Raw genomic sequence first — 26,411 nt, 5'->3', positions numbered from 1 at the left:
CACGAAAGTAAATTTCACTATAGTCGGTCTCTATCTGACAACGCAGTTGCATCTTTTAAATCAACTGTTCCATCTTTACTGTCCTCAGCATCTCAGAGGCATGTAACAGAGGGCAATATTTTCAGTTCTAGCCCCTCACAAATTGATGCCTTAGTTAATTCCTCTTTACGTGTGGCATTAGATTACATATGTCAGAGTCAAGGCCCGCGGGCCAGATGCGGCCCGCGGAGCATTTTTATGTGGCCCGCGAGATAAATATCAAAAATATATTAAACCTGGCCCGCTGGCCGATTTTACCGCAAAGACTTCAACTCCCATGATGCTTTGCGGCGTCAGCGTGGAGCCGACGAAGCCCCCTCCTTTGTGTTTTTTCTGCGCCTGCTGCCGGTGTTATGCCATAAATCGACTCGCTGCCAAAAAATGATTAGCCACCGCGGGATCGCGCACGGTTAGGGCAATTGCATTTCTAGACGAAATTCCCCAGGATTTCGCCCTAAAACTCGGCATATCTAGCAATATGGACATTCAGAAAGCAGAGGTAACCTCTTCCGGTACTTAAACAGATGTTTATCGCGGATATTAGTTTTTCCAGTTGGGAAGTTGTTTTAAGTGTTGCTATTGTCTTAAACGTTCACAATGAGGATATATTAATCCTTTTTGCAATATTTGCGATTGAAAGACGGATTGTGATAAGAACTGGCTTTCTTTATGTTACAGCCTTGATACTAAAAAATAAATAAAAAAAATGTAAAATGGCGCCCTGTATTGAATGTAAACGCTGTATAAATGGAAATAAACAATTCTCCAGCGATTTGATTTATCCCCCCTTCCTTCTTTAGTCCACTTGACATGGAGCCACGGTTAACTAGTTTGGGGCACATTTTTACTTGAAAAATAGTATTTAAACTGATCAAGCTTTGGCTTTAATGACACTGTGTAGGTTACTATCTATTCATTACGTTGCTTTATTTAAAAGTAACAAGATAAAATCACTTCAGCACATAAAATTAAGATTGTCACTTGCCAAATAGAGACTGCACCCTCCTGTTTACCTATAAGAAACGCCTCAAAATATCTTTAAATTCTTTATTGATGATTTAATTGTAGACAACTAAAATGGCATTTTACTTGCCAAAAAGTTTGCAGCCGCAAACGAAACATTTCAGGTAAATCAAACCTTTCTGTGTTGTAAAAAGAACTAAAAGATGGAATTGTTGTTTTATCCTTGTTCACAGGCTGGGATTCTAAAGGGAAATTCCATCCTACTTGTGTGGCTGAAGGACATCGTCAACCAATTTTGGTACATTTGCCAGAAAGCACAACATCGTGATATGTTTAATGTAAGTATTGTGACATCTTTTTGACAACAAGACAACAATGCACTTTGACATAATTAGGCCCAAGCAGCGAAGCTGCGAAGGCCTATTGTATCTGCTCCGTTTATTATTAGGCCCGAGCAGCGAAAGCGCTGCGAAGGCCTCTTGTTTTTGCTCTGTTTATTAGGCCCGAGCAGCGAAAGCGCTGCGAAGGCCTCTTGTTTTTGCTCTGTTTATTAGGCCCGAGCAGTGAGGCTGCGAAGGCCTATTGTATCTGCTCCGTTTATTAGGCCCGAGCAGCGAAAGCGCTGCGAAGGCCTCTTGTTTTTGCTCTGTTTATTATTTTTTATTATTCCGTGTCCGCTTTGAACGGCTTTTTGGGGACCTTAACATACCCCAAAACTCACAATATTTTGCATACTTGTCAGGCCTGGTGAAAAATTTGATATTTTAAAGGTCCCAAAAAAATCGCACAGAAAATGGCTGAACAGCGCCCCCTACAAAGTGAAAAAAAACCCTCTCCATAAAGCTTAGTTTATCGTACAGTTATGAAATTTGGTACACTTGTAGTACTCAGCAGTCCGCACAGAAAAGTCTCTTGCAAGCATGGTCAATATCAAACAGGAAGTCGGCCATTTTGGGTTTAAATGGCGATTTTTTGGCGTTTTGGCCGTTTTTAGGGTACATCTCTGATTGGATTGCTCAATCAATTTTCGCACGATCGTCTCAAAACTGGTGTAAAATTGCTCAGAAGAGATGGGCCAACAAAATGAGACAATAAAATTGACTTTTCGTAAATACTGAAGGGGCGGGGCCAGGCCTCGAAGTTTGACTACTCGCCAAAAAAATTTAAATTGCTATAACTTCATATCTGTATGGAATAGAGTTACCAAACTTTGTGTGGTCATTTGTCATCCACCCACAAAGTAAATTGAATGGTCGGATGATGACATCACAGAAGCCCCGCCCCCTCAGGACCAAAAAGGTCAAGTTTTACTTTGAAAGGTCCCAAATGGCCCCATTTCACTCAATCACCACAAATTTGTAGCTGGTAACTCAAGACAAGTGGGGGTTGCTTTGCGTCACTTTATGGGAGTTTTCGGCAGAGGGCGGGGCTGTGGCGGCGCGGCGAAGTCAGGCGTACCGCTGAGGCCTTACGTTTGCCTCCCATTTCGTCATTTCTAAAGATATCGCCACGAAACTTATTGTGAGTGATCCTAGTCCGCCCCCCCAAAAGATCTGATGTGAACATCCGGTGGGCGTGGCCTATTTTCTGAAATAGCGCCCCCTAGGACCATTAAAACTGTCAGCCCCAAGCCATGCTTTGACTGAGGATTACGAAATTTGGTACACTAATGTGGTCTCTCAGGACCTACAAAAAAGTCTCTTGAAGCCAAGTGCAAAGTCGCACAGGAAGTCGGCCATTTTGGTCCAAGTGCGCGATTTAGTGGTTTTCACACACGTTGTTTGGAGAGTGATGCTCCGTCGCCCTTTTCACCAATCGCCTTCAAACTTCTCCTATATGCTCTTAAGACATAGAGGAAAAAATTCAACCGTCGGATTTTAAATAAGTAAAAAGGTGTGGGCGTGGCTAAGCCTCAAACTTTGACCTTTCACCACACCACTCTTTTTTTCACAGCTCCCTATTGGACGCCTTTTACCCAATCACCAGGAATCTCTGGTAAATAGCAGCAGACAAGTTGAGGTCACTTGGTCTCCAGTACTGGAAGGTTTTGAAAAAAGGCGGGGCTTTGGGAGCATGGCGAAATTCGCCATCACGCCATGGAAATACGTTTGCCTCTCATTTCTTCTTTTATCGTGATATCACCTCGAAATTTGTTGTGGGTGATCCTAGTCTGACCCCCAATAGAAATGGTCAGCTTAAGTTTGTGGGCGTGGCCTATTTTTTGAATTAGCGCCCCCTAGGTCCATTAAAACTGTCAGCCCCAAGCCATGCTTTGACTGAGGATTACGAAATTTGGTACACCAATGTGGTGTCTCAGGACCTACAAAAAAGTCTCTTGGAGCCAAGTGCAAAGTCGCACAGGAAGTCGGCCATTTTGGTCCAAGTACTCGATTTAGTGGTTTTCGCACACGTTGTTTGGAGAGTGATGCTCCATCGCCCTTTTCAGCAATCGCCTTGTAACTTCTGCTAGATAATCTTAAGATATAGTGGAAAAAATTCAACCGTCGGATTTTAAATAAGTATAAAGGTGTGGGCGTGGCTAAGCCTCAAACTTTGACCTTTCGCCATTACATTACTTGACTTAATAACTCCCATGTGCACAATCAGAACTATATCAAACTTTGTCTGTGTGATCACTGACCACATCTCAAGGCAACGTCATTGTGGACAGCTGACATCACCTAAGCCCCGCCCCCTGATAATAGGAAGTCTATTGTTTTATGGGGAAATGCCCATATTTGTCCCCTCTAATTTAGTCAACATGATACTAAGGACATGCCCTGTCTTCATGATGTTGTGATGACCATTCAGATCTGATAGCTTTCCAGATAGGGAGGGGCTTTCATGCCATGGCGAATTCTGGCATGACGCCATGACCTTACAATTCAATTTAATGGTGAGCTCAAAGGGGATGCTGAGTCAGGGTGAGGTGCGGACTAGGAGGCCATTTGCGGTTTCTGGTGTCAGGGTGGTCGACGTTTCTGTTCCGCGGACGTGCCCTGGTGCCCCGGGCTGCCGGCCAGGCCGGAGCGGCGCGGAGCTGCGAGGGCCGAACGACGCTGCTTGCAGCTTTAATTATTTTTTCTTTTTCTTCCGCGTCTTTGGGTGGCCTTTAGGGGGTCTTAGCATATCCAAAAACTCACCAAATTCTGGCCCAATATAGAAAGTGCGTGAAATTTACGTATTTCACTGGCAACGTGAAATTTGGTAAAAAAATGTTTCGACAGCGCCCCCTGGAAAATTAAAAATACCCCTCCGCTTTGACCTTTTTTCATAGTAGAGTTATGAAATTTGGTACACTTGTAGAACTCAACAATACGCACAGAAAAGCCTCTTGCACCCATGGTCAATATCAAACAGGAAGTCGGCCATTTTGGACTAAAGTGGCCATTTTGACCCCGTTTTGGCCATTTCTAGGGTCTATATTTGGTTGAACAGTTTGGTTATTTTTCGCACGATCATCTCAAATATAGTGTGCGATCGAACAGAAGCGATGGTCGATTAAAATGAGACAATAAAATTGACTTTTCGTAAGTACTGAAGGGGCGGGACCAGGCCTCAAAGTTCGGCACTCGCCAAAAAAATTCAAATTGCTATAATTTCATAAATGAAAGAATCACAGGTAACTTAACTTTCTATGGACAATCGTCATCGCCCCCCGAAGACAAATGAATCGTCGTTTGATGATGTCACATAAGCCCCGCCCCCTCAGTACTTAAAAGTTCAAGTTTTACTGGGAAATTTTCAAAAATTTGCCCTTTCAAATAATCTTCCCAAATTTGTAGCAGGTAACTGAAGACAAGTTGGGGTTGCTTGGCGTCACTTTATGGGAGTTTTCTGCAGAAGGCGGGGCTGTGGCGGCGCGGCGAAGTCAGGCGTACTGACGTGGCCTTACGTTTACCTCCCATTTCGTCAATTCTAAAGATATCGCCACGAAACTTCTTGTGAGTGATCCTAGTCCGGCCCCCCAAAAAATTTGATGTGAACATCGGGTGGGCGTGGCCTATTTTCTGAAATAGCGCCCCCTAGGACCATAACAACTGTCAGCCCCAAGCCATGCTTTGACTGAGGATTACGAAATTTGGTACACCAATGTGGTATCTCAGGACCTACAAAAAAGTCTCTTGGAGCCAAGTGCAAAGTTGCACAGGAAGTCGGCCATTTTGGTCCAAGTACTCGATTTAGTGGTTTTTGCACACGTTGTTTGGAGAGTGTTGCACCATCGCCCTTTTCACCAATCACCTTCTAACTTCTGCTATACACTCTTAAGACATAGATGAAAAAATTCAACCGTCGGATTTTAAATAAGTATAAAGGTGTGGGCGTGGCTAAGCCTCAAACTTTGACCTGTTGCCACGCCACTCTTTTTTTCACAGCTCCCTATTGGAGTCCTTTTAACCAATCACCAGCTATCACTGGCAAATAGCAGCAGACAAGTTCAGGTCACTTGATCTATAGTACTGGCAGGTTTCGAATAAAGGCGGGGCTTTGGGAGCATGGCAAAATTCGCCATCACGCCATGGAAATACGTTTGTCTCTCATTTCTTCAGTCATTGTGACATCACCACACAATTTCTGATGAGTGATCTTACTCTGACCCCTAATATAATTGGACAGCTGAAGTTTGTGGGCGTGGCCTATTTTCTGAAATAGCGCCCCTTAGGACCATTAAAACTGTCAGCCCCAAGCCTTGCTTTGACTGAGGATCACGAAATTTGGCACACTAATGTGGTGTCTCAGGACCTACAAAAAAGTCTCTTGGAGCCAAGTGCAATATCGCACAGGAGGTCGGCCATTTTGGTCCAAGTACGCAATTTAGTGGTTTTCGCACACATTATTAGGAGAATGATGTCTCGTCGTCCTTCCCACTGATCACCTTCAAACTCCTGCTATATACTCTTAAGACATAGAGGAAAAACATCAACCGTCGGATTTTACATAAGTATAAAGGTGTGGGCGTGGCTAAGCCTCAAACTTTGACCAGTCGCCATTACGTTACTTGACTTAAATACTCCCATGTGCATGATCAGATCAATTAAAAAACTTTGTCTGTGTGATCACTGACCACATCTGAAGACAGTGACAATGTGGACAGCTGACATCACCTAAGCCCCGCCCCCTGACTACAGGAAGTCTACTGTTTTATGGTGAAATGCCCATATTTGTCCCCTCTAATTTAGTCAAGATGACACTAAGGTCATGCACTGTCTTCATGATGTTGTAATGACCATTCAGATCTGATAGCTTTTCAGAAAGGGAGGGGCTTTGATGCCATGGCAATTTCTGGCGTGACGCTGTGACCTTACGTTTGACTGTACCTTCCACAAACAGCCTCCGATTTGCCCGAGACTGAACATCACATCACCAGTGTGGTAAAGATAGAGTATCTCCTAGTGGTGAGACATGTAATGGTGGGCTCAGATGGGATGCTGAGTCAGGGTGAGGTGTGGACGAGGAGACCGTTCACGGTTTCTGGTGTCGGGGTGGTTGACTTTCTGTTCCGCCAGACTTGCCCTGGTGCCCCCGACTGCCTGCCAGGATGGAGAAGCGCGGAGCTGGGTTTGGACAGCGTCGGGGATGGAGCGGAGGGGGTGCGGAAGGAGGGCGAGCAGCTTCGCTGCGAGGGCCGAACGACGCTGCTTGCAGCTTTAATTATTTTTTTTATTTATTATTCCGGTGCCGCTTTGACTGGCTTTTTGGGGACCTTAACATACCCCAAAACTCACAATATTTTGCATACTTGTCAGGCCTGGTGAAAAATTTGATATTTTAAAGGTCCCAAAAAAATCGCAAAGAAAATGGCTGAACAGCGCCCCCTAGAAAATGAAAAAAACCCCTCTCCATAAAGCTTAGTTTATCGTACCGTTATGAAATTTGGTACACTTATAGTACTCAATAGTCCGCACAGAAAAGTCTCTTGCAAGCATGGTCAATATCAAACAGGAAGTCGGCCATTTTGGGTTGAAATGGCGATTTTTTGCCGTTTTGGCCGTTTTTAGGGTCCGTTTCTGATTGGATTGCTCGATCATTTTTTGCACGATCATCTCAAAAATTCTGTAAAATTGCTCAGAAGAGATGGGCGAACAAAATGAGACAATAAAATTGACTTTTCGTAAATACTGAAGGGGCGGGGCCAGGCCTCGAAGTTTGACTACTCGCCAAAAATTTTTAAATTGCTATAACTTCATGACTGAATGGAATAGAGTTACCAAACTTTCTGTGGTCATTCGTCATCACCTCACAAAGTAAATTGAATGGTCACATGATGACATCACACAAGCCCCGCCCCCTCAGGACCAAAAAGGTTAAGTTTTACTGTGAAAGGTCCCAAATTGCCCCATTTCACTAAATCACCACAAATTTGTAGCTGGTAACTCAAGACAAGTGGGGGTTGCTTGGTGTCACATTATGTGAGTTTTCGGCAGAGGGCGGGGCTGTGGCGGCGCGGCGAAGTCAGGCGTACCGCCGTGGCCTTACGTTTGCCTCCCATTTCGTCATTTCTAAAGATATCATCACGAAACTTCTTGTGAGTGATCCTAGTCTGGCCCCCTAAAAGATCTGATGTGAACATCCGGTGGGCGTGGCCTATTTTCTGAAATAGCGCCCCCTAGGACGATTAAAACTGTCAGCCCCAAGCCATGCTTTGACTGAGGATTACGAAATTTGGTACACTAATGTGGTGTCTCAGGACCTACAAAAAAGTCTCTTGGACCCAAGTGCAAAGTCGCACAGGAAGTCGGCCATTTTGGTCCAAGTACGCGATTTACTGGTTTTCGCACACCTTGTTTGGAGAGTGATGCTCCGTCGCCCTTTTCACCAATCTCCTTGAAACGTCTGCTATATACTCTTAAGACAAAGAGGAAAAAATTCAACCGTCGGATTTTTCAAAAGTTTAACGGTGTGGGCGTGGCTAAGCCTCAAACTTTGACCTGTCGCCACGCCACTCATTTTTTCACAGCTCCCTACTGGACTCCTTTTACCCAATCAGCAGGGATCTCTGGTAAACAGCAGTAGACAACTTGAGGTCACTTGGTATCCAGTACTGGCAGGTTTCAAAAAAAGGCGGGGCTTCAGGAGCATGGCGAAAATCGCCATCACGCCATGGAAGTATGTTTGCCTCTCATTTCTTCAGTTATCGTGATATTGCTACGAAACTTCTGGTGCGTGATCCTAGTCTGACCCCCAAGCGACATAGATATCTGAAATTTGTGGGCGTGGCCTATTTTCTTAAATAGCGCCCCCTAGGACCATTTAAACTAATAGCCCCAAGCTATGCTTTGACTGAGGATTACGAAATTTGGTACACTAATGTGGTGTCTCAGGACCTACAAAAAAGTCTCTTGGAGCCAAGCGCAAAGTCGCACAGGAAGTCGGCCATTTTGGTCCAAGTACGCAATTTAGTGGTTTTCGCACACGTTGTTTGGAGAGTGATGCTCCGTTGCTTTTTTCACCAATCACTTTCACACTTCTGCTATATACTCTTAAGACGAAGGGGAAAAAATTCAACCGTCGGATTTTTCAAAAGTTGAAAGGTGTGGGCGTGGCTAAGCCTCAAACTTTGACCTTTCGCCACGCCACTCTTTTTTTTCACATCTCCCTATTGGACTCCTTTTACCCAATCAATAGGAATCTCTGGCAAATAGCAGTAGACAAGTTGAGGTCACTTGGTATCCAGTACAGTTAGGTTTCGAAAAAAGGCGGGGCTTTGGGAGCATGGCGAAAATCGCCATCACGCCAAGGAAATACGTTTGCCTCTCATTTCTTCAGTTTTGGTGATATCGCTACGAAACTTCTGGTGAGAGATCCTAGTCTGAGCCCCAAGAGAAATAGACAGCTGAAGTTTGTGGGCGTGGCCTATTTTCTTAAATAGCGCCCCCTAGAGCCATTAAAACTGTCAGCCCCAAGCCATGCTTTGACTGAGGATTACGAAATTTGGTACACTAATGTGGTGTCTCAGGACCTACAAAAAAGTCTCTTGGAGCCAAGCACAAAGTCGCACAGGAAGTCGGCCATTTTGGTCCAAGTACTCGAATTAGTGGTTTTCGCACACGTTGTTTGGAGAGTGATGCTCCGTCGCCCTTTTCACCAATCTCCTTGAAACGTCTGCTATATACTCTTAAGACAAAGAGGAAAAAATTCAACCGTCGGATTTTTCAAAAGTTTAACGGTGTGGGCGTGGCTAAGCCTCAAACTTTGACCTGTCGCCACGCCACTCTTTTTTTCACAGCTCCCTACTGGACTCCTTTTACCCAATCAGCAGGAATCTCTGGCAAACAGCAGTAGACAACTTGAGGTCACTTGGTATCCAGTACTGGCAGGTTTCAAAAAAAGGCGGGGCTTCAGGAGCATGGCGAAAATCGCCATCACACCATGGAAGTATGTTTGCCTCTCATTTCTTCAGTTATCGTGATATTGCTACGAAACTTCTGGTGCGTTATCCTAGTCTGACCCCCAAGCGACATAGACATCTGAAATTTGTGGGCATGGCCTAACTTCTGAAATAGCGCCCCCTAGGACCATTTAAACTAATAGCCCCAAGCTATGCTTTGACTGAGGATTACGAAATTTGGTACACTAATGTGGTGTCTCAGGACCTACAAAAAAGTCTCTTGGAGCCAAGTGCAAAGTCGTACAGGAAGTCGGCCGTTTTGGTCCAAGTACTCGATTTAGTGGTTTTCGCAGGCATTGTTTGGAGTATTATGCCCCATCGTCCTTTTCACCAATTGCCTTCAAACTTCTGCTATATCCTCTTAAGACATAGGGAAAAAAATTCAACCGTCTGATTTTTCAAAAGTTGAAAGGTGTGGGCGTGGCTAAGCCTCAAACTTTGACCTTTCGCCATTACATTTCTTGACAATAACTCCCATGTGCATGATCAGATCTATATCAAACTTTGTCTGTGTGATCACTGACCACATCTAAAGATAATGACAATGTGGACAGCTGACATCCCCTAAGTCCCGCCCCCTACTACAGGAAGTCTATTGTTTTATGGTGAAATGCCCATATTTGTCAAGATCTGAAAGCTTTCCAGTGCACCAAGATAAGTTTAACCTACAATAACTTCAAACAGCGTGGTCAGAAAAGCATTACAGTTGGTCTGTGTCATCACACCACCAGAGTCGTAAAGGTAGAGTATGCCCTAGTTGTGAGACGTGTAATATAATGGTGTGCTCAGAGGGGATGCTGAGTCAGGGTGAGATGCGGATGAGGTGATCGCTTGCGGTTTCTGGTTTTGGGGTGGTCGACGTTTCTGTTCCGCGGACGTGCCCTGGTGCCCCGGGCTGCCAGCGAGGCCGGAGCGGCGCAGAGCTGCGAGGGCCGAACGACGCTGCTTGCAGCTTTAATTATTTATTATTCTTAGCCCGCTTTGAACGGCTTTTTGGGGACCTTATCATACCCCAAAACTCACAATATTTTGCACACTTGTCAGGCCTGGTGAAAATTTTGATATTTTAAAGGTCCCAAAAAAATCGCAAAGAAAATGGCTGAACAGCGCCCCCTAGAAAGTGAAAAAAAACCCTCTCCATAAAGCTTAGTTTGTCGTACAGTTATGAAATTTGGTACACTTGTAGAACTCAACAGTCCGCACAGAAAAGTCTCTTGCAGGCATGGTCAATATCAAACAGGAAGTCGGCCATTTTGGGTTGAAATGGCAATTTTTAGCCGTTTTTAGGGTCCGTTTCTGATTGGATTGCTCGATCATTTTTCGCACGATCGACTCAAAACTTGTGTAAAATTGCTCAGAAGGGATGGGCGAACAAAATGAGACAAGGATTCTGACTTTTTGTATATGTTGAAGGGGCGGGGCCAGGCCTCAAAGTTTGACTACTCGCCAAAAAAATATAAATTGTTATAACTTCATAACTGAATGTAACAGAGTTACAAAAAGTGCTGTGGTCATTCGTCATTGGCCGACAAAGGAAATTGAGTGGTCGGATGATGACATCACACAAGCCCCGCCCCCTCAGGAGCAAAAAGGTCAAGTTTTACTGTGAAAGGTCCCAAATTGCCCCATTACACTTAATCACCACAAATTTGTAGCTGGTAACTCAAGACAAGTTGGGGTTGCTTGGCGTCACTTTATGGGAGTTTTCGGCAGAGGGCGGGGCTGTGGCGGCGCGGCGAAGTCAGGCGTACTGACGTGGCCTTACGTTTGCCTCCCATTTCGTCATTTCTAAAGATATCGTCACGAAACTTCTTGTGAGTGATCCTAGTCTGGCCCCTCAAACAATCTGATGTCAACATCCGGTGGGCGTGGCCTATTTTCTGAAATAGCGCCCCCTAGGACCATTAAAACTGTCAGCCCCAAGCCATGCTTTGACTGAGGATTACGAAATTTTGTACACTAATGTGGTATCTCAGGACCTACAAAAAAGTCTCTTGGAGCCAAGTGCAAAGTCGCACAGGAAGTCGGCCATTTTGGTCCAAGTGCGCGATTTAGTGGTTTTCGCACACGTTGTTTGGAGAGTGATGCTCCGTCGCCCTTTTCACCAATCTCCTTCAAACTTCTGCTATATACTCTTAAGACATAGGGGAAAAAATTCAACCGTCGGATTTTTCAAAAGTTGAAAGATGTGGGCGTGGCTAAGCCTCAAACTTTGACCTGTCGCCACGCCACTCTTTTTTTCACAGCTCCCTACTGGACTCCTTTTACCCAAACACCAGGATTCTGTGGCAAACAGCAGTAGACAAGTTGAGGTTACTTTGTCTCCAGTACTGGCAGGTTTCGAAAAAAGGCGGGGCTTTGGGAGCATGGCGAAAATCGCCATCACGCCATGGAAATACGTTTGCCTCTCATTTCTTAAGTTATCGAGATATCACCTCGAAATTTGTTGTGAGTGATCCTAGTCTGACCCCCAATAGAAATGGACAGCTAAAATTTGTGGGCGTGGCCAATTTTCTGAAATAGCGCCCCCTAGGACCATTAAAACTGTCAGCCCCAAGCCATGCTTTGACTGAGGATTACGAAATTTGGTACACTAATGTGGTGTCTCAGGACCTACAAAAAAGTCTCTTGGAGCCAAGGGCAAAAACGCACAGGAAGTCGGCCATTTTGGTCCAAGTACGCAATTTAGTGGTTTTCGCACACGTTGTTTGGAGAGTGATGCTCCGTCGCCCTTTTCACCAATCCATTTCAAACTTCTACTATATACTCTTAAGACGTAGGGGGAAAAATTCAACCGTCGGATTTTTCAAAAGTTGAAAGGTGTGGGCGTGGCTAAGCCCCAAACTTTGACCTTTCGCCATTACTTTACTTGACTTAATAACTCCCATGTGCATGATCAGATCTTTTTCAAACTTTGTCTGTGTGATCATTGACCATATCTGTAAAAAATGACAATGTGGACAGCTGACATCACCTAAGCCCCGCCCCCTGACTACAGGAAGTCTATTTTCTATGCTGAAATGCCCATATTTGTCCCCTCTAATTTAGTCAACATGACACCAAGGTCATGCACTGTCTTCATGATGCTGTATTGACCATTCAGATCTGATAGCTTTCCAGAAAGGGAGGGGCTTTGATGCCATGGCGAATTCTGGCGTAACGCCGTAACCTTACAATTCAATTTAATGGTGAGCTCAGAGGGGATGCTGAGTCAGGGTGAGGTGCGGACTAGGAGGCCATTAGCGGTTTCTAGTGTCGGGGTGGTTGACGTTTCTCTTCTGCCAGACGTGCCCTGGTGCCCCGGGCTGCTGGCCAGGCCGGAGCGGCGCGGAGCTGCGAGGGCCGAACGATGCTGCTTGCAGCTTTAATTATTATTATTTTTATTTATTTTTTTTTTCTTTTTCTTCCGCGTCTTTGAAGGGCCTTTAGGGGGTCTTAGCATATCCAAAAAGTCACCAAATTCTGGCCCAATATAGAAAGTGCGTGGAATTTATGTATTTTAATGGCAATGTGAATGTTGGTTAAAAAAATGTAAAGTTTTCAAATAAAACTTATTTTTTCTGTTAGGACATGTGGGTGGTCTGTGATAAAGAGCTCATGGTGCCAGGATCACCACCACACGAGGCTCTTCAATGAATCATGTTCAACAGACGCTGGTTGAAGGATGTCACCAAGTATCTGACCTTTAGGTATATTAATAACATTTTCATAAGCAAAAACTAGTGTCAATATCAAAGCTGACAATTTACATATAGAAATGACAATTGTGGCTGAAAAGGCAATCAAAAGTGTGATTCCTAATAATCTATAAAGTTGTAGCTTTTGTTTTATTTTACAGGTCAACTTCGGAACTGGAGAGTTTCCAGAATTACATTCTCATGTATGCTGGAAAAAGGTAATTTGATTTAAAAGTGATTTGTACATTATTTGTTATAATTACTAACTAAAATTACTACATTTTCCAGGTTATGAATTACAAATAGAAATATCTAGCATGTGTTATGTTCTAACAAAATAAGTCCCTTGAAAATTATGTGGTTCAATTTTTATAAATCTTGTCCCCCCTCTCCATGCAAAACAGGTTTGCCTGCTCTCCTCTTGTCTACGAAGCCAGGTGCCTTCTTGCTGCGTTGGATTACAACCACCACAACCACCGACCAGATTATATAACCCGGAAAAATTAGAAGTAGGAAGTCTAACAGTTTTGTTCATCTTCAAGGCAACTGAATATGATCTGTACTTCAAAATAAGTTGTTGGATTTGTTACTGTAAAATATTTGTGTCATTGAATGAAAATGTAGAAAGGTGGACCTTCAGTAAATCCTGTAATGCTTTTCTTTTAGATACAAGCGACTCTACAGCAAAAAGTCACAAAATTACCGCGTACAAGTGGTCAAGGTTGCCAAAGACTACAGCTACATCCCTGAACTTCAGCGTTGCATCCTCAGAAAACGTATGGATGGAGGGGCGCCCCCAAGAAAGGCAAAACGCAACCCCGATGACCCAAGAAATCTTGGGAATTTAACTGGTCCAGACACAAATTCGCAGAGGACAGGTGTGTCATTCAACAAAATCCCACATTTCTTGTCAGCTCAATTCTAATTATGTTTATTGTTGTACTGGTTAAAAGAAAAAATACCTCAGCATAAAATATTCAGTCTCACAAGCCATCTGCTGCACCTTTGTGAAGTTTTGGATGTATCACCAATTATAATACACCAGTAATTGTCTTCTTTTTTCCTATTTAACATAGTTTGGGTAGATGTATTTTTACCTGTCATGTTTCAGTCGGATCACTTACGTCTTCGTCAGAGTCGCCAGCTGTTCGAGACGTCGCTTCCATTTATATGCAGGCAGCAGATGGCGACATCGTCCCTCTGCTGCCTGCATATAAATAGAAAAAAACATCTACCCAAACTGTTACATAAGAAAAAAGAAGACAATTATGAGTCACAAAGTAAGAATATACAGAAGAACACCAGTAATTAATTTATAAGTCTGGAACTGTTTGTAATGTTCACACTACCTGCACAACACATCACTTTTCTGTTGTGCCAAGGTCAAGTTGAAAATGACAGTTACCAGATTGGATGGAGCCTTGCTATATGATCTAATGCTGCTGTTCTCCTCTCCCCATAAAGGCCCCAGCTACGTGAAGCATCAAAAGACAGGAATGACTTCTTTCATGCACACTGATTTATTAGAAATTAAGAGAAAAAAAAAACTATGTACAAATGCAAATAACAGAACTTTTTTGTACACAAATAAATATATTGAACAAACAGTTTGTTTATTTTTGGGTGAAAATGCTGTCTTCAGCTAATGTTATTTTGAGGTATTATGCTGTTTTGGAACTACTGTAGTTGTAGATAAACGGTTTGGATTTCTAGTCTGCAACCCTAAAAGGTGCTTCTTTGTAGCCAGTGTAATTCCCAAATGGATCAGGGAATTTTTCCCGTATACGTAGAACACAGCAGCTTGGAATTGGTCTCCGACTTCCTCTTCCCAGACGCCCATGTTGCCAGACTGTAAACTGACGATACGCAGCAAAACGAAACTCTCGGTTGTCTGTGCCCACATCTTGGTTGTCCTCTAAGGCGAAGATGTCGTTCCAGGTCATCCTCACTAGACGCAGTGTGCCCTCATCCAAGCAGTATAGCTCCAGGTGAGCACTTCTGCTTAGACAGAGCTCTGGAACCTGCCTACAGCACAGATTTTCAATCTGTGTAGGCATGCGTCGGCAGTTCTGGCAAGTGCACCACGCAGGCTGCCCTTGATCAGGAAGATGGTGTCCTGGCGTCTCTTGCCGAAACTCCAGGATATCCAGCATCACCCCTGGAAGACGGGTCACCACTCTCTCGAGAATATAATCTCTCTCCTCCTGGCTCAGGTGTTGTAAAGCTGTCTAGAAATTAAAGAGCATATGTTTACATGACTAGATTCATATCTCCAGTGAGTGATGTTATAGTTTTTGGCATCTCTCTATTTTTTATTTATTTATTTTTTACACATTTGGCTACAACCAACCTGCATCTCCACTATACTGGCAGCTCTCAGCTGTGCAAGCCGGTCTCGGTCCTCTTCTCTGAAAGCTGATGTTCGCTGCCTGCCCCGGCGCCCTGGTCCTCTTGAAGGAGCTCTGGACCTCAACCTGCTGCCCTCACCCCTTGAGCGTGTCCTTCCCCGACCCTCGGAGCGACCTTTTCCTCTCCCCTTTCCAGTACTGCCCTTTCCTTTACCCCCTGGTCTCAGACTTTCCCACGACACATCAAAGTCTGTGGCAGGCTCGGGCACATACTCCTCATCCGAACTGTTTTCCATCACTCCTTCCAATGTGAATTCCTGAAAATCAATGACAGTAATGATAAAAATTACTGTATTACCCTGTAGGTCTTCTTGATATTATGATTTTATTTGATGCATTTTTTTGAACTAAACATTTACATTGTTGTGATGCCTGTCCTGTAATGAAATTGGTTTCACAAATGATGTCAGTGACTTGAAATTGGATGTTCTTACATGATGTATAAACAATAACATTAGCTTGTTAGTAAGCTTAGTGCAAAATAATAACTGTAATTTGTCTAAAAACATCAGAAATCACCTGCAGCCACAAAGCCTTATGCTGATAAAGTAGCATCATGTTACTGTCTTGCTCGCCAGTCACAAAACTGGCTTATGAATATTTCATAGGAAGGAGCACTTGCTTTACATCACGAGTGTCATGGCTAAATTAAAATGCTAATGTTGTCATGGAATTTTACAAATATTAGACTAAAGTAAGTAACAATGTTACTTACTTCATCGCTCGACACGGTGCCTTGTTCGAGCCACGCTCTGACTGTACATCACTGAAACTTTTTTTTCTAGTGACGAAGAGTTTGTGCGCGCTCTCGTGCCGGGCCGCAGTTACTCAGCGCAGAGTGCGTCGCTAATGAGTTTCATTTCTTCATCCTGCCCCATGCTCCTTTAAACTACTACTGGCCTTTAGTTAAAGAATGAATCAAATGTCAAAGCAAGTTATATCACTCATGAATCAAAAGCTCAAATATCACACTTATGTGGGAAAAATCAACAAAGGTAGGTAATGACTGTAAACAATTAAACAATAAAAATGTGATGGCCTCTGCATTTTCATAAAGGTTTTTTTAGACATGCATAGCCTGAGGTTGTAAACACTGTATGGTAATTTTTTTCATTCAATTCTAATAATTACATCCGTAAATCATATCCAGCTTACCTATGGCCAAATGGAGTCTGTGTCCGAAGCACTGAAGCCTCATCCAGCCGTTGAGTTGAGCAGCCAGTGTTACGTTGCGGGTGTTCGTTGTCTGTGGTCATGCAGATGAGTTTCCCCTCATCTAGGTTCCAAGCAGCTATCGCTTGTCTCAGTCCAGCAGCGATGTTCTGCCCTGTGTGATCCTCTGGGAAATAAGACGTCTGTAGACATCTAGTTTCCATGTTGAAATCAGCATCTATAGAATGAACCGTGAGGTTCATATACGGTTCCATTGTTTGGCTTGACCACAGGTCGGTAGTGGTGGCGAAATATTTAGCATTAGCAAGGTCCTTTAGAACGCCCTGGCGACACTCATCATAAAGAGCTGGGAGACACACTCGACTGAAATGATTTCGGGATGGCAAGTCGTACCTTTTATCTAAAGTCTCGACAAGTTTCTTGAATCCCACATTAGCTACGGTGTTAATGGAGCACTGGTCTTTGGCAAGGAAAAAAAACAATGGCGTTTGTTATTTCTTTGTGTCTTCGAGAGCTTGTGGGGTATTTTCTTGTGTTGTAGAGGGTGTCCTCAATGGATGATTGGGAAGTGGAAGCTGTCGGACGGTTTTCTTCTCTATTTGTTCTTTCATTGCATGATCGTATATCACTTTGTGTGATGACTTTAAGTGGTTAAAAAGATTTGTCGTGTTGCTTTGTGGCGCAAGCACGGAAATATTTACATATTATTGTTTGCTGACACACATCTGCTTCCTCGAACCCGAAGTGTTTCCACACCACAGAAGGAAGCAATTTTTCCTTTTTTCTCCACCAGCGGTTGTCTTTCTTCAGCCATTATCTCCCCCTCATCTTTTCTGCGTGACTGCTAACACACTAGCCTTGCTTGAAACTTTAGCACCGCTGCTGAAGACGAGCACACATGGGGGTGGCTGTGGGGAGAGCAGTCTGACAGAGAGTCTCCTGGGCTACCGGCGCTGTGCTGTGTTGTGCCTCACACAATGTGGCTAATGTGAGTGTGTCGTCACAGCCTTACATGCGGTGCTGCGCTGTGCTACACACAAAGCAGCACGGGGGACACAAATGAACAGAACAAAAAAATCTGATTTTTTTTCTTTTCATGATCGTTAAAAATCCATATCGTAATTGAGATTAAAATTCAATAACCGTATTTTCACGACCATAGGGCGCACCATGTTATAGGGCGCAGCTTCAGTTAAGGGTGTCTTTTTGGTATTTAACACATACAAAAGGCGCACCGGGTTATCGGGCGCAGGCGCGGGCACGGAAAAACGTACCGGTAAAACATCTGTGCGGGCTCGGGACTCGGAACATATCAGTGCAAACCAGACATTGTGAAAATTATAAACAGCCAAAAGCATGCTTCACTTTACTGGTCTAGTCCTGGTTCAGACCTGGTTTAGAGCGCACGTGCACTTCCTCATTGCGTGCGCTGACGGCTCGTGCTCTTCTAATGGGCTCGACACACGGGAGGCAACTTCCCCTCTCCTCCATTCATTTTCAATGAATCATGCGCGACAAGGCGATAATCGCGGGTCTCCCTCTTACTAAAGCCGGGTGTACACCGGGAGTGCTGCAGGAGGACACACAGGGATTTATGGGGGTTGGATGAGGAAAACGAAATAAAGAAAGTAAATCTGTGTTTTGTGATCAGTTTAATTTGACATGAACACGACAAACACGCTTTCTTGACAATCTTTGTGAGTAAAAAAACGTGTAGAAATAAAAACGAACAGCGTGTGTTATTAGGGAAATACCGGGCGAGCGGCGTTGATGCATGATTGCGCATGCGCCGTGAGCGGTTCTGGTACTTTTTGGGTCGCAGCTGCTCGCAGCGCCGCTTCAAGCGCTAATGCGCTGTGTTGAAGTTCAGAATGTGTTTACCGGTAGTTGGTGGATTTAACCACATAAACTTTCCAGATGAACAAAATCATATGTGTGTTATTAATAGGCCTAAGAAAATAGTGTGATTTGAATTGTGTTTAATGAACCCTCTGGGGTCCATGGACGCGTATCCGCTTCTTTTGAACAGGTCTGACTTGGGACGCTGTAGCAGCAAGACTCCGCCTCCCTGAATTTCGGTTTCAATTCAGCTTTAAAAAGGAGATTATAAACTACACCCAAGTTTTTAAATTTTGTTAACAGGCAACGTAAAAGCGGAGTAATACTAAACTAAAAAACGACCTATTTTTAGACAATCTGATAACTTGTCAAAACAGCAGTTTAGTAATCTGTGAGAGGGAACGTGCTTGTGAACATAAAAAACCCACAAAAACATGAGATCCTTTTGCTGTTGGTGGAAGTCTCACATATTCAATTGATAAAAAGTATCATTATGTAGCTGAGAGAGAGAGGAAGGCCACACGAGTAACGAGATGTGTGCAAAAAGGAGCCGCTGCGCGGGGAAAGGAGTGGCGCAAATGGAGTAACAACAAACAATTAGACTGATAATGACGGTAAACTTCATATTTTGGAGCGATCCGGACAGATATATTGTCTCTGCAGTTTAGCAGGCTTTTATTAGGCTTATATAAAGGATGATGAGAAGGATAAATGTCCACCAGGCAGTTCAGATAGTACGGCTGTTTTTTGAACTGGAAGCAGAGGAAGTGGACGGAGACTCACAGGCGGAGTCTGAGGCAAATAGCGAGGATGTTGATGACGATGTGGCAGATCCACAGGTTTGTCTTCGCTCACGTTCACGCCACGCCCCTAGTCTTCTACTACGTTCGCTTCTCACAACAACACAATAGGTGCTCCGCACCATAGGGCGCGGTGTACATTTTGGAGAAAATTTAAGACTTTTAGGTGCGCCTTATGGTCGTGAAAATACGGTTATCGGCCAGCCTTAGAAGGGGTTTGATTACAGCTCCTTTCAGACTCTTTGGAACTTGCCCACACTGCAGACTAGAGTTGATTACATTATGAACCATATTTGAAATAGCTGGCCAAACATTTTTAACAATAGAGGATGGAATGATGTCGAGTGCAGAGCTGGATGGTTTCATCCTTCCAACAATTTCATCCAACATATCTGGGGATACAGAGTCAAAAGAATTTAAAGTAGTTGAATCAAAACAGATTTCTTCATCAATAAAACTAAATTGCTGGGGAATTTGAGCTTGAATAGTTTCAGTTTTGCCTATAAATTATGTCAGAAACCTCTCAGCAGTAGTCGAGGAGACTTTAAGTCCACCTGCACACGAAGGATTTCAAATCTCATCCACGGTAGAAAATAGTACTCTTAGGCTATGCTCATTAGAGCTAATAATATCAGATAAAAACGTGGATTTTGCCTTTTTTACAGCCATTTGATAGGAACACCATGCAGACCTCACGTCTTCAAATGAGGGCTGTGACCTAGATTTCTTCCACTTCTGCTCACATTTCCTGCATTAGGTGAAGATTCTCTGTCATCCTGGACATGATCATCCTGAGCTTTAATATAAAAACAGCTGGACATTTCTGGTTATCTTGAAGACGTTTTTCTTCTCATCCTAGAGGCTTCTTCACATTGGTTGTGAGTAGAAGGCTGTGAGTTATGGTCAGAAATAAACACACTGACGGTCTTTCTTTAGTTTCTCTTTTGAAAACGTTTTAGTCTAAACAAAGGTGATGTTATTGTTCATAGAATAAAAATTCAAGTCCAAGTAAGACCTGTGGTTAGTTGGCTCATTTGAAAAATGTAATGTTTTTGACCTTGAAAGAATCAGGAATCGTTAGGAACTGGAATCGAAACAGGGGAATCGTTCAAATTCAAACGATGCCCAACCCAACTTTTTGTCTGAAGTGATTAACGTAACTGCAGTAAAAATTGGCAGATGGTGAAAGGTGGGGGCGCTATGGAGCCGTGGACCAAGATGGCAGCATAAAGTGGCTGCTCCGTGTAACCTGCACTAAAGACTTAGAACAACCCAAAACTAGAAACTTAACTGTCATTGGAAAATGTCAAAAACGACTAATCTCAAGGACTGTGATATTTTCACCCGAAAACGTGGTTCCCAAAAACCAGTTAAAACCGATACTTTGGCAACGCCTGACGACGACGAGGGAGCTGCTAGCGTTAGTAGCATGAGTGAGCTTAGCACGGTGTTAGCTGAACTTCGCTCATTGCGCTCCGAGTTCAGTGTTTTCGGAACTAAACTGGACAGCATAGATAACCGTATGGGCGAAATGACGAAGTCAGTTGCTGCTTTGGAGAAAAACATGACGGAGTTAAAGCAAAATGTTGCTGCAAACGCTACACGACTGGAGGAAGCTGAAAACAGAATAATGTCGGCGGAGGAGCTCATGGGAAAGAGCGTGGCTGATCTCAGCAAGGCCATGAAACGGATATCCTACCTGGAGGCAAAGACCGACGACCTGGAGAACCGGGGCCGAAGGAAGAACCTGCGGCTAATTGGCCTCCGGGAGGGCGCCGAGGGTCAGCTACCACTGTTGGAGTTTATAAGGAAGATGTTACCGCGCTGGCTTGAGACCGACAGATCGTTCATTATTGAGAGGGCTCACCGTACCCTAGCACCTCCAAAGCCAAACCAACACAGAGCTGTCCTCATCCGATTTCTGAACTTCCAAGATCGGGAGTTTGTTTTCCGCTTCACAAAACACAGTAACATCAAACACGATGGAAACGCACTCTTCTTTGCCGAGGATTTCTCAGCTGAGACCATCCGGCAGCGAACCGAGTTCAACGCGATCAGAAAGTTGTTCGCCGATAAAGGAATGTTCCGCGGGTTTCAATATAATCCATGCAAGATGAGGATCCTCCACGATGGGAAGATCCACCTGTTTTCATCTCCAAAGGAGGCCAGGGATTTTCACTATAGACACACTGGACAGGACTAACTGTAGCGGTGAGTGTTTCACTCCTTGAACTGCAAAACCAACTGCTCGTAGCTGATAGACGGGCTGTAAGAAATCTGTACTTTCGCTCAGTTAAATTCATCTTGACTGCAACAATGTTATCTACTTTGGTCTAATTTTTATTTTTTCAAGAGGGATTCTGTAAGTCACTAAAAGGACACGGCCGTGGATCTGATATGTTAACACATGTGGGCTTGTTATGTTTATGTCTTTGCATATGGTGTGTGCATGGTTGACGGACACCACTGTTGCTTGCGCTGGGTTGGGTGCTCATAGTTCAGCTATTCCCCCTTAGTAGTGGAATAGCACAGCCCCTAGTTTACTATTCTGAATAAGGGAGGGGGGGGGACTTGTGTTATGGGTCAATCCCAGTTTTTTTTTTTTTTTTTTTTTATTATTTATTTATTTTTTATTTTATTTTCTCTTCTCTATTTTATTTTGTTCAAAGTTCACTTGTTATTTTCGTTTACTCGACACCAGCATCACGTGTTGTTATCTTAATATTACAGAACAAAACTTCCAAGTATGGACCAACCATATACCTGTAATCTCTCTGATATAAAAGTTACTAGTTGGAATGTCAGGGGTCTCAGGAAATTAATCAAACTGAAGCAGACTCTAAGCAGGATCAAGCAATTGAAATCAAAAATAGTTTTTCTTCAAGAAACACATTTGACAGACTGTGAATTAAAGTCTGTGAGGAACAGATGGCCTGGTCAGGTGATCCATGCATCATATAATAATTATGCGAGAGGTGTAATTATTTTGATTCATAGAAGCATACCATTCCAACTGATGAAAATAATAAAAGACCCTGCTGGTAAATATATAATCACTCAGGGTACCATCCTTTCTATTACTTTAAACTTGGTGAGTCTCTATGGCCCAAACGAAAATAAGCCCAAATTTTTTGAAGATCTGTTTCTTACTATATCTGCTTTGCAAGGACTGTATAGAATTGGTGGAGACTTTAACTGTACTCTTAATCCGAGTATAGATCGCTCAACAGGCTCAGATGCATATAAAGCGCAAACCAGACGACTAATAAATCAATTTATATTAGATATCAATTTGGTAGAAGTGTGGAGGGAACTAAATCCTGATAAAATAGAATTCTCCTGTCATTCAAGTATACATAAATCCCGCTCGCGTATAGATTACTTTCTTGTCTCAAGGGAACTTTTATCAAGGATCAAACAGTGTCAGTATGATAGCATAGTGATCAGTGATCATGCGGCTGTCTCATTGAGTATCCATCTAGGAAAGTTTATTCATAACCCCCCCCCCCCCACTGGCGTCTTCAGACAAAATGGCTGCAAAATCCGGAATTTGTTAAATTTATAGAGGTGAATATAGAAAACTACTTTGAGTTAAACACAGATCAAACCTCTGCCTCAGTGAGATGGGAAGGATTCAAAGCATATATTAGAGGTGAAATTCTTAGCTTTACGAGTACAAAGAATAAACAGCAAAGAAAGCGAATGGAAACCCTGGATAAACGGATTAAATCTTTGGAATTAGAATTAAACGTTAGCGATGACTCAACAAAACAAAGTGAGTTGCTAAGTTTGAGAACTGAATATAATAAATTATCATCTGATGCAGCAGCAAAAAGTCTAATGTGGCTGAAGCAATCTTACTATGACCAAGGAGAGAAAGCAGGTAGACTTTTGGCATGGAGAATTAAGAAAATGCAGAGTGAAAGAGCAATTAATAGTATAAAGACCTCCTCAGGGAATGTAACGGTAGATCCATTGGAAATTAATGACAGCTTTAGAGAATTTTATGAAAAATTGTATAAATCAGAATGCGCTCAAACCTCAGAAGAACAGGACATATTCTTAGATCAACTTCAGTTTCAGACGCTAACAGAAAACACAAAGCAGGAATTAGACAGACGTCTAACTATTGAGGAAATATCTCAAGCTATCAAAAGCATTAACAGTGGTAAAACGCCTGGGCCAGATGGCTTCCCGATTGAATTTTATAAAACTTTCCAAGACAAATTATTAATTCCACTTTTTAACATGTATGAAGAAGCGTATCAAAATGGGGCTCTCCCACCCACTCTGAGGCAGGCAATGATTACTTTGATACTGAAACCTGGTAAACCCCCTGCAGAGCGTTCATCATATAGACCAATAAGTTTGATGAGTGTTGATACTAAAATACTTTGTAAAGTTTTAGCAAGAAGATTAGACCCCTATATATCACATTTAGTTCATAACGATCAAAATGGCTTTGTGCCAAAACGTCAAGGGTTTCACAATATAAGAAGGGTTCTAAATATAATTCACGAGAAATTTGATGCTAAAGATACAGCATTATTATCACTTGACGCTCGTCAAGCTTTTGATAGAATAGAGTGGTCATATTTATTTACTGTTCTCCCAAGATATGGATTAGGAAACAATTTTCTCAGATGGGTTAAACTTTTGTATACAAATCCTAAAGCTAATGTTTTAACAAATAACATAGTTTCTAACCCCATCACACTGGAGCGTTCCACTCGCCAGGGGTGCCCATTATCTCCAATGCTATTTATCTTAGCTATAGAACCCCTGGCGATGACAATTAGAATGAGAACTGATATATTTGGTGTCCAGTTAGGAGATCAGGAGCATAGATTGGCTCTGTATGCTGATGACTTGATAGTGTTTATGACTAGGCTGTCCATTAGTATACCCAAATTAATTCAACAAATGGAGGTATTCGGACAATTCTCTGGCTATAACATAAATGATTCAAAATCCTCAATTCTATTTCTGAATAAGGATGAAAGGCTAAATCCTATTATGCAGACCCCGTTTATTAATGCAAAAGAAGGATTTGTGTATCTTGGAGTTAAAATCACCCCGAACATTGATACCATTGTAGCAACAAACTATGATCCACTGATAAGTGAAGTGGAGGAATCTTTAAATAAATGGATGACAATGCCCATATCAGTGATTGGCCGTATTAACATGATTAAAATGAATATATTGCCAAAATTTTTATATCTCTTCCAGTCACTTCCTCTGCCTCTTCCAAAAGAATTCTTTGATAAGCTAAATGGTATCTTTAATAGATTTATTTGGAATAACAAAAAACCTAGACTAAGACTTCGCTTGTTGTACCTGCCGTATGACAGAGGGGGATTACAATTCCCTAATCTTAGACTGTATTACTGGGCTGCACAACTGCGCTCAGCCATGTTTTACTTTTCCACTGAGACACCCCCGGCCTGGTTACAAATTGAGCAAACATCAGTAACAAATCTTCAGTTGAATTTGTATTTATATTCTGCAAGCTTAAACAATTTTAAAAAAATGACAAATAACCCCTTTTTAAAAAACACAATAGATATTTGGTATAAGGCCCATCAGTATATGGGAGATAAGTCTTCTATCTCTCGTTTCACACCTATTTGGGGCAACATATGTTTTAAAGCAGGAAGAGCGGATGGGGGTTTCAAAATCTGGGCAGATAAAGGTGTACAGAAGGTGGCAGATCTTTATAAGGATGGCAGTTTTCTTACATTTGATCAGCTATGCCGAATATACGGCATCCCCAAAAAACATTTTTTTAAATATTTACAAGTTAAACATTTCATTATGTCAAAATATAAACAGATTGTTTCTGAGCCACCATTATCACACTTGGAGAATGTTATACTTCAAATGCCAGTGGGTAGAGGTCATATCTCCTCAGATTATACAGCTCTATTAACACATGATAAGGAATCTGCCATTGACAAGTTGGACGCATGGAGAGCTGACATCCAAGAGGAGATACAGGAGGTGGACTGGGAAACTGCATGTTTAAAAGCCCAAAGACAATCAATTAATACGAGGATGAAACTTCTACAATATAAGTGGTTGATGAGAACTTACATAACCCCAGTCAAACTGAATCGCTGGTCACCTGTCATTCCAGATAGCTGCAGTAAATGTTTAGATGGGAAGGGCACTCTGCTTCACTGTGTATGGAGCTGTCCAAAATTACAACAGTACTGGGTATCAATCACGCAAAATTTATCGAAGATTGTTGGAGCAAGTATACCTGTTGAAGCAAAATTGTGTGTGTTGGGTATATATCCAAAGAACTGTGACTTTAGCATCAGACAGATAAAGTTAATTGATTTTGGACTCCTGCAAGCGAGGCGCTTAATATCTTTGTATTGGAAGAAAATGGATGTACCCTCAAGCCATATGTGGGTCAAGGAGATGGCATCATGTATTGCATTGGAACGACTTACTTATATTGTCAGGGGAAAGGGGGCATATTTTGAAGAAATATGGTTACCTCTAATTGAGTTTCTGAGACATTATGAAGTGAATTAATCTGGAAAGTGATACTTGGTGCTGATTATATATATATATATATTTTTTTTTTCCCCTTTTCTTTCTTTTGTTGTTTATTACTGTTGGTTTTTTTTTTGTTTTTTTTTATATATAGTTGTTTATTTTGAGGACTATGTTCTTTAATATAAATCCCATGTTAACTGTACTATTATTCTTGAGTGTTCTGTATTATAAACTTCAATAAACATAATGTTAAAAAAAAAAAAAAAAAAAACATTGACAGATAAAAATAGATTGTGACAGGATTTTTTAGACCCTGCTGGGGTCACTCAGTGATGCACCCACTGACAACCCAACTCTGGTAATTGGCAGCTCCATAGTCAGAAACGTGGCAGAGACTCCAGCAACCATAGTCAAATGTTTACCTGGGGCCAGAGCGGGCGACATTAAATCCTACCTGAAACTGCTGGCTAAGGATAAGCGTAAATACAGTAAGACTGCTAATTACGCTGGTGGTAACATACCTGCAAACTCGGGGTGTGGAAAAAGGTGACAACTACAATGTCCCCCTCCCGTTGTTCTTTACGATAAACAGGAGGGATTATGTTATGGAAAT

At 42.6% G+C, this 26,411-nt stretch overlaps 2 protein-coding genes and 1 long non-coding RNA gene across 3 annotated transcripts in view; 1 reads left to right on the top strand and 2 right to left on the bottom strand.

Moving 5' to 3' along the window:
• Nucleotides 1-26,411, bottom strand: part of LOC129161843 (oocyte zinc finger protein XlCOF6-like) — an 86,182-nt gene that overhangs the window by 16,570 nt on the left and 43,201 nt on the right. The gene's annotated exons all lie outside the window — the stretch shown is intronic.
• On the top strand, nt 1,179-14,625 carry LOC129161841 (uncharacterized). The gene is made up of 6 exons (XR_008561929.2): nt 1,179-1,340; nt 12,959-13,080; nt 13,230-13,286; nt 13,473-13,577; nt 13,735-13,946; nt 14,533-14,625. It is a non-coding gene; the product is annotated as an uncharacterized lncRNA (long non-coding RNA).
• Nucleotides 13,455-17,768, bottom strand: LOC129161840 (uncharacterized). Its single transcript, XM_054738321.2, has 2 exons — nt 15,419-17,768; nt 13,455-15,296 (listed from the first exon to the last, which is right to left on the bottom strand). Exons 1-2 carry the CDS (start codon nt 15,710-15,712, stop codon nt 14,778-14,780), a joined length of 813 nt encoding a protein of 270 aa, XP_054594296.2. The 5' UTR covers nt 15,713-17,768; the 3' UTR covers nt 13,455-14,777.

This window comes from Nothobranchius furzeri, chromosome 2, assembly GCF_043380555.1.
Source record: "Nothobranchius furzeri strain GRZ-AD chromosome 2, NfurGRZ-RIMD1, whole genome shotgun sequence".
NCBI classification, from domain to species: domain Eukaryota; kingdom Metazoa; phylum Chordata; class Actinopteri; order Cyprinodontiformes; family Nothobranchiidae; genus Nothobranchius; species Nothobranchius furzeri.
This window is presented reverse-complemented; position numbering and strand designations above follow the sequence as displayed.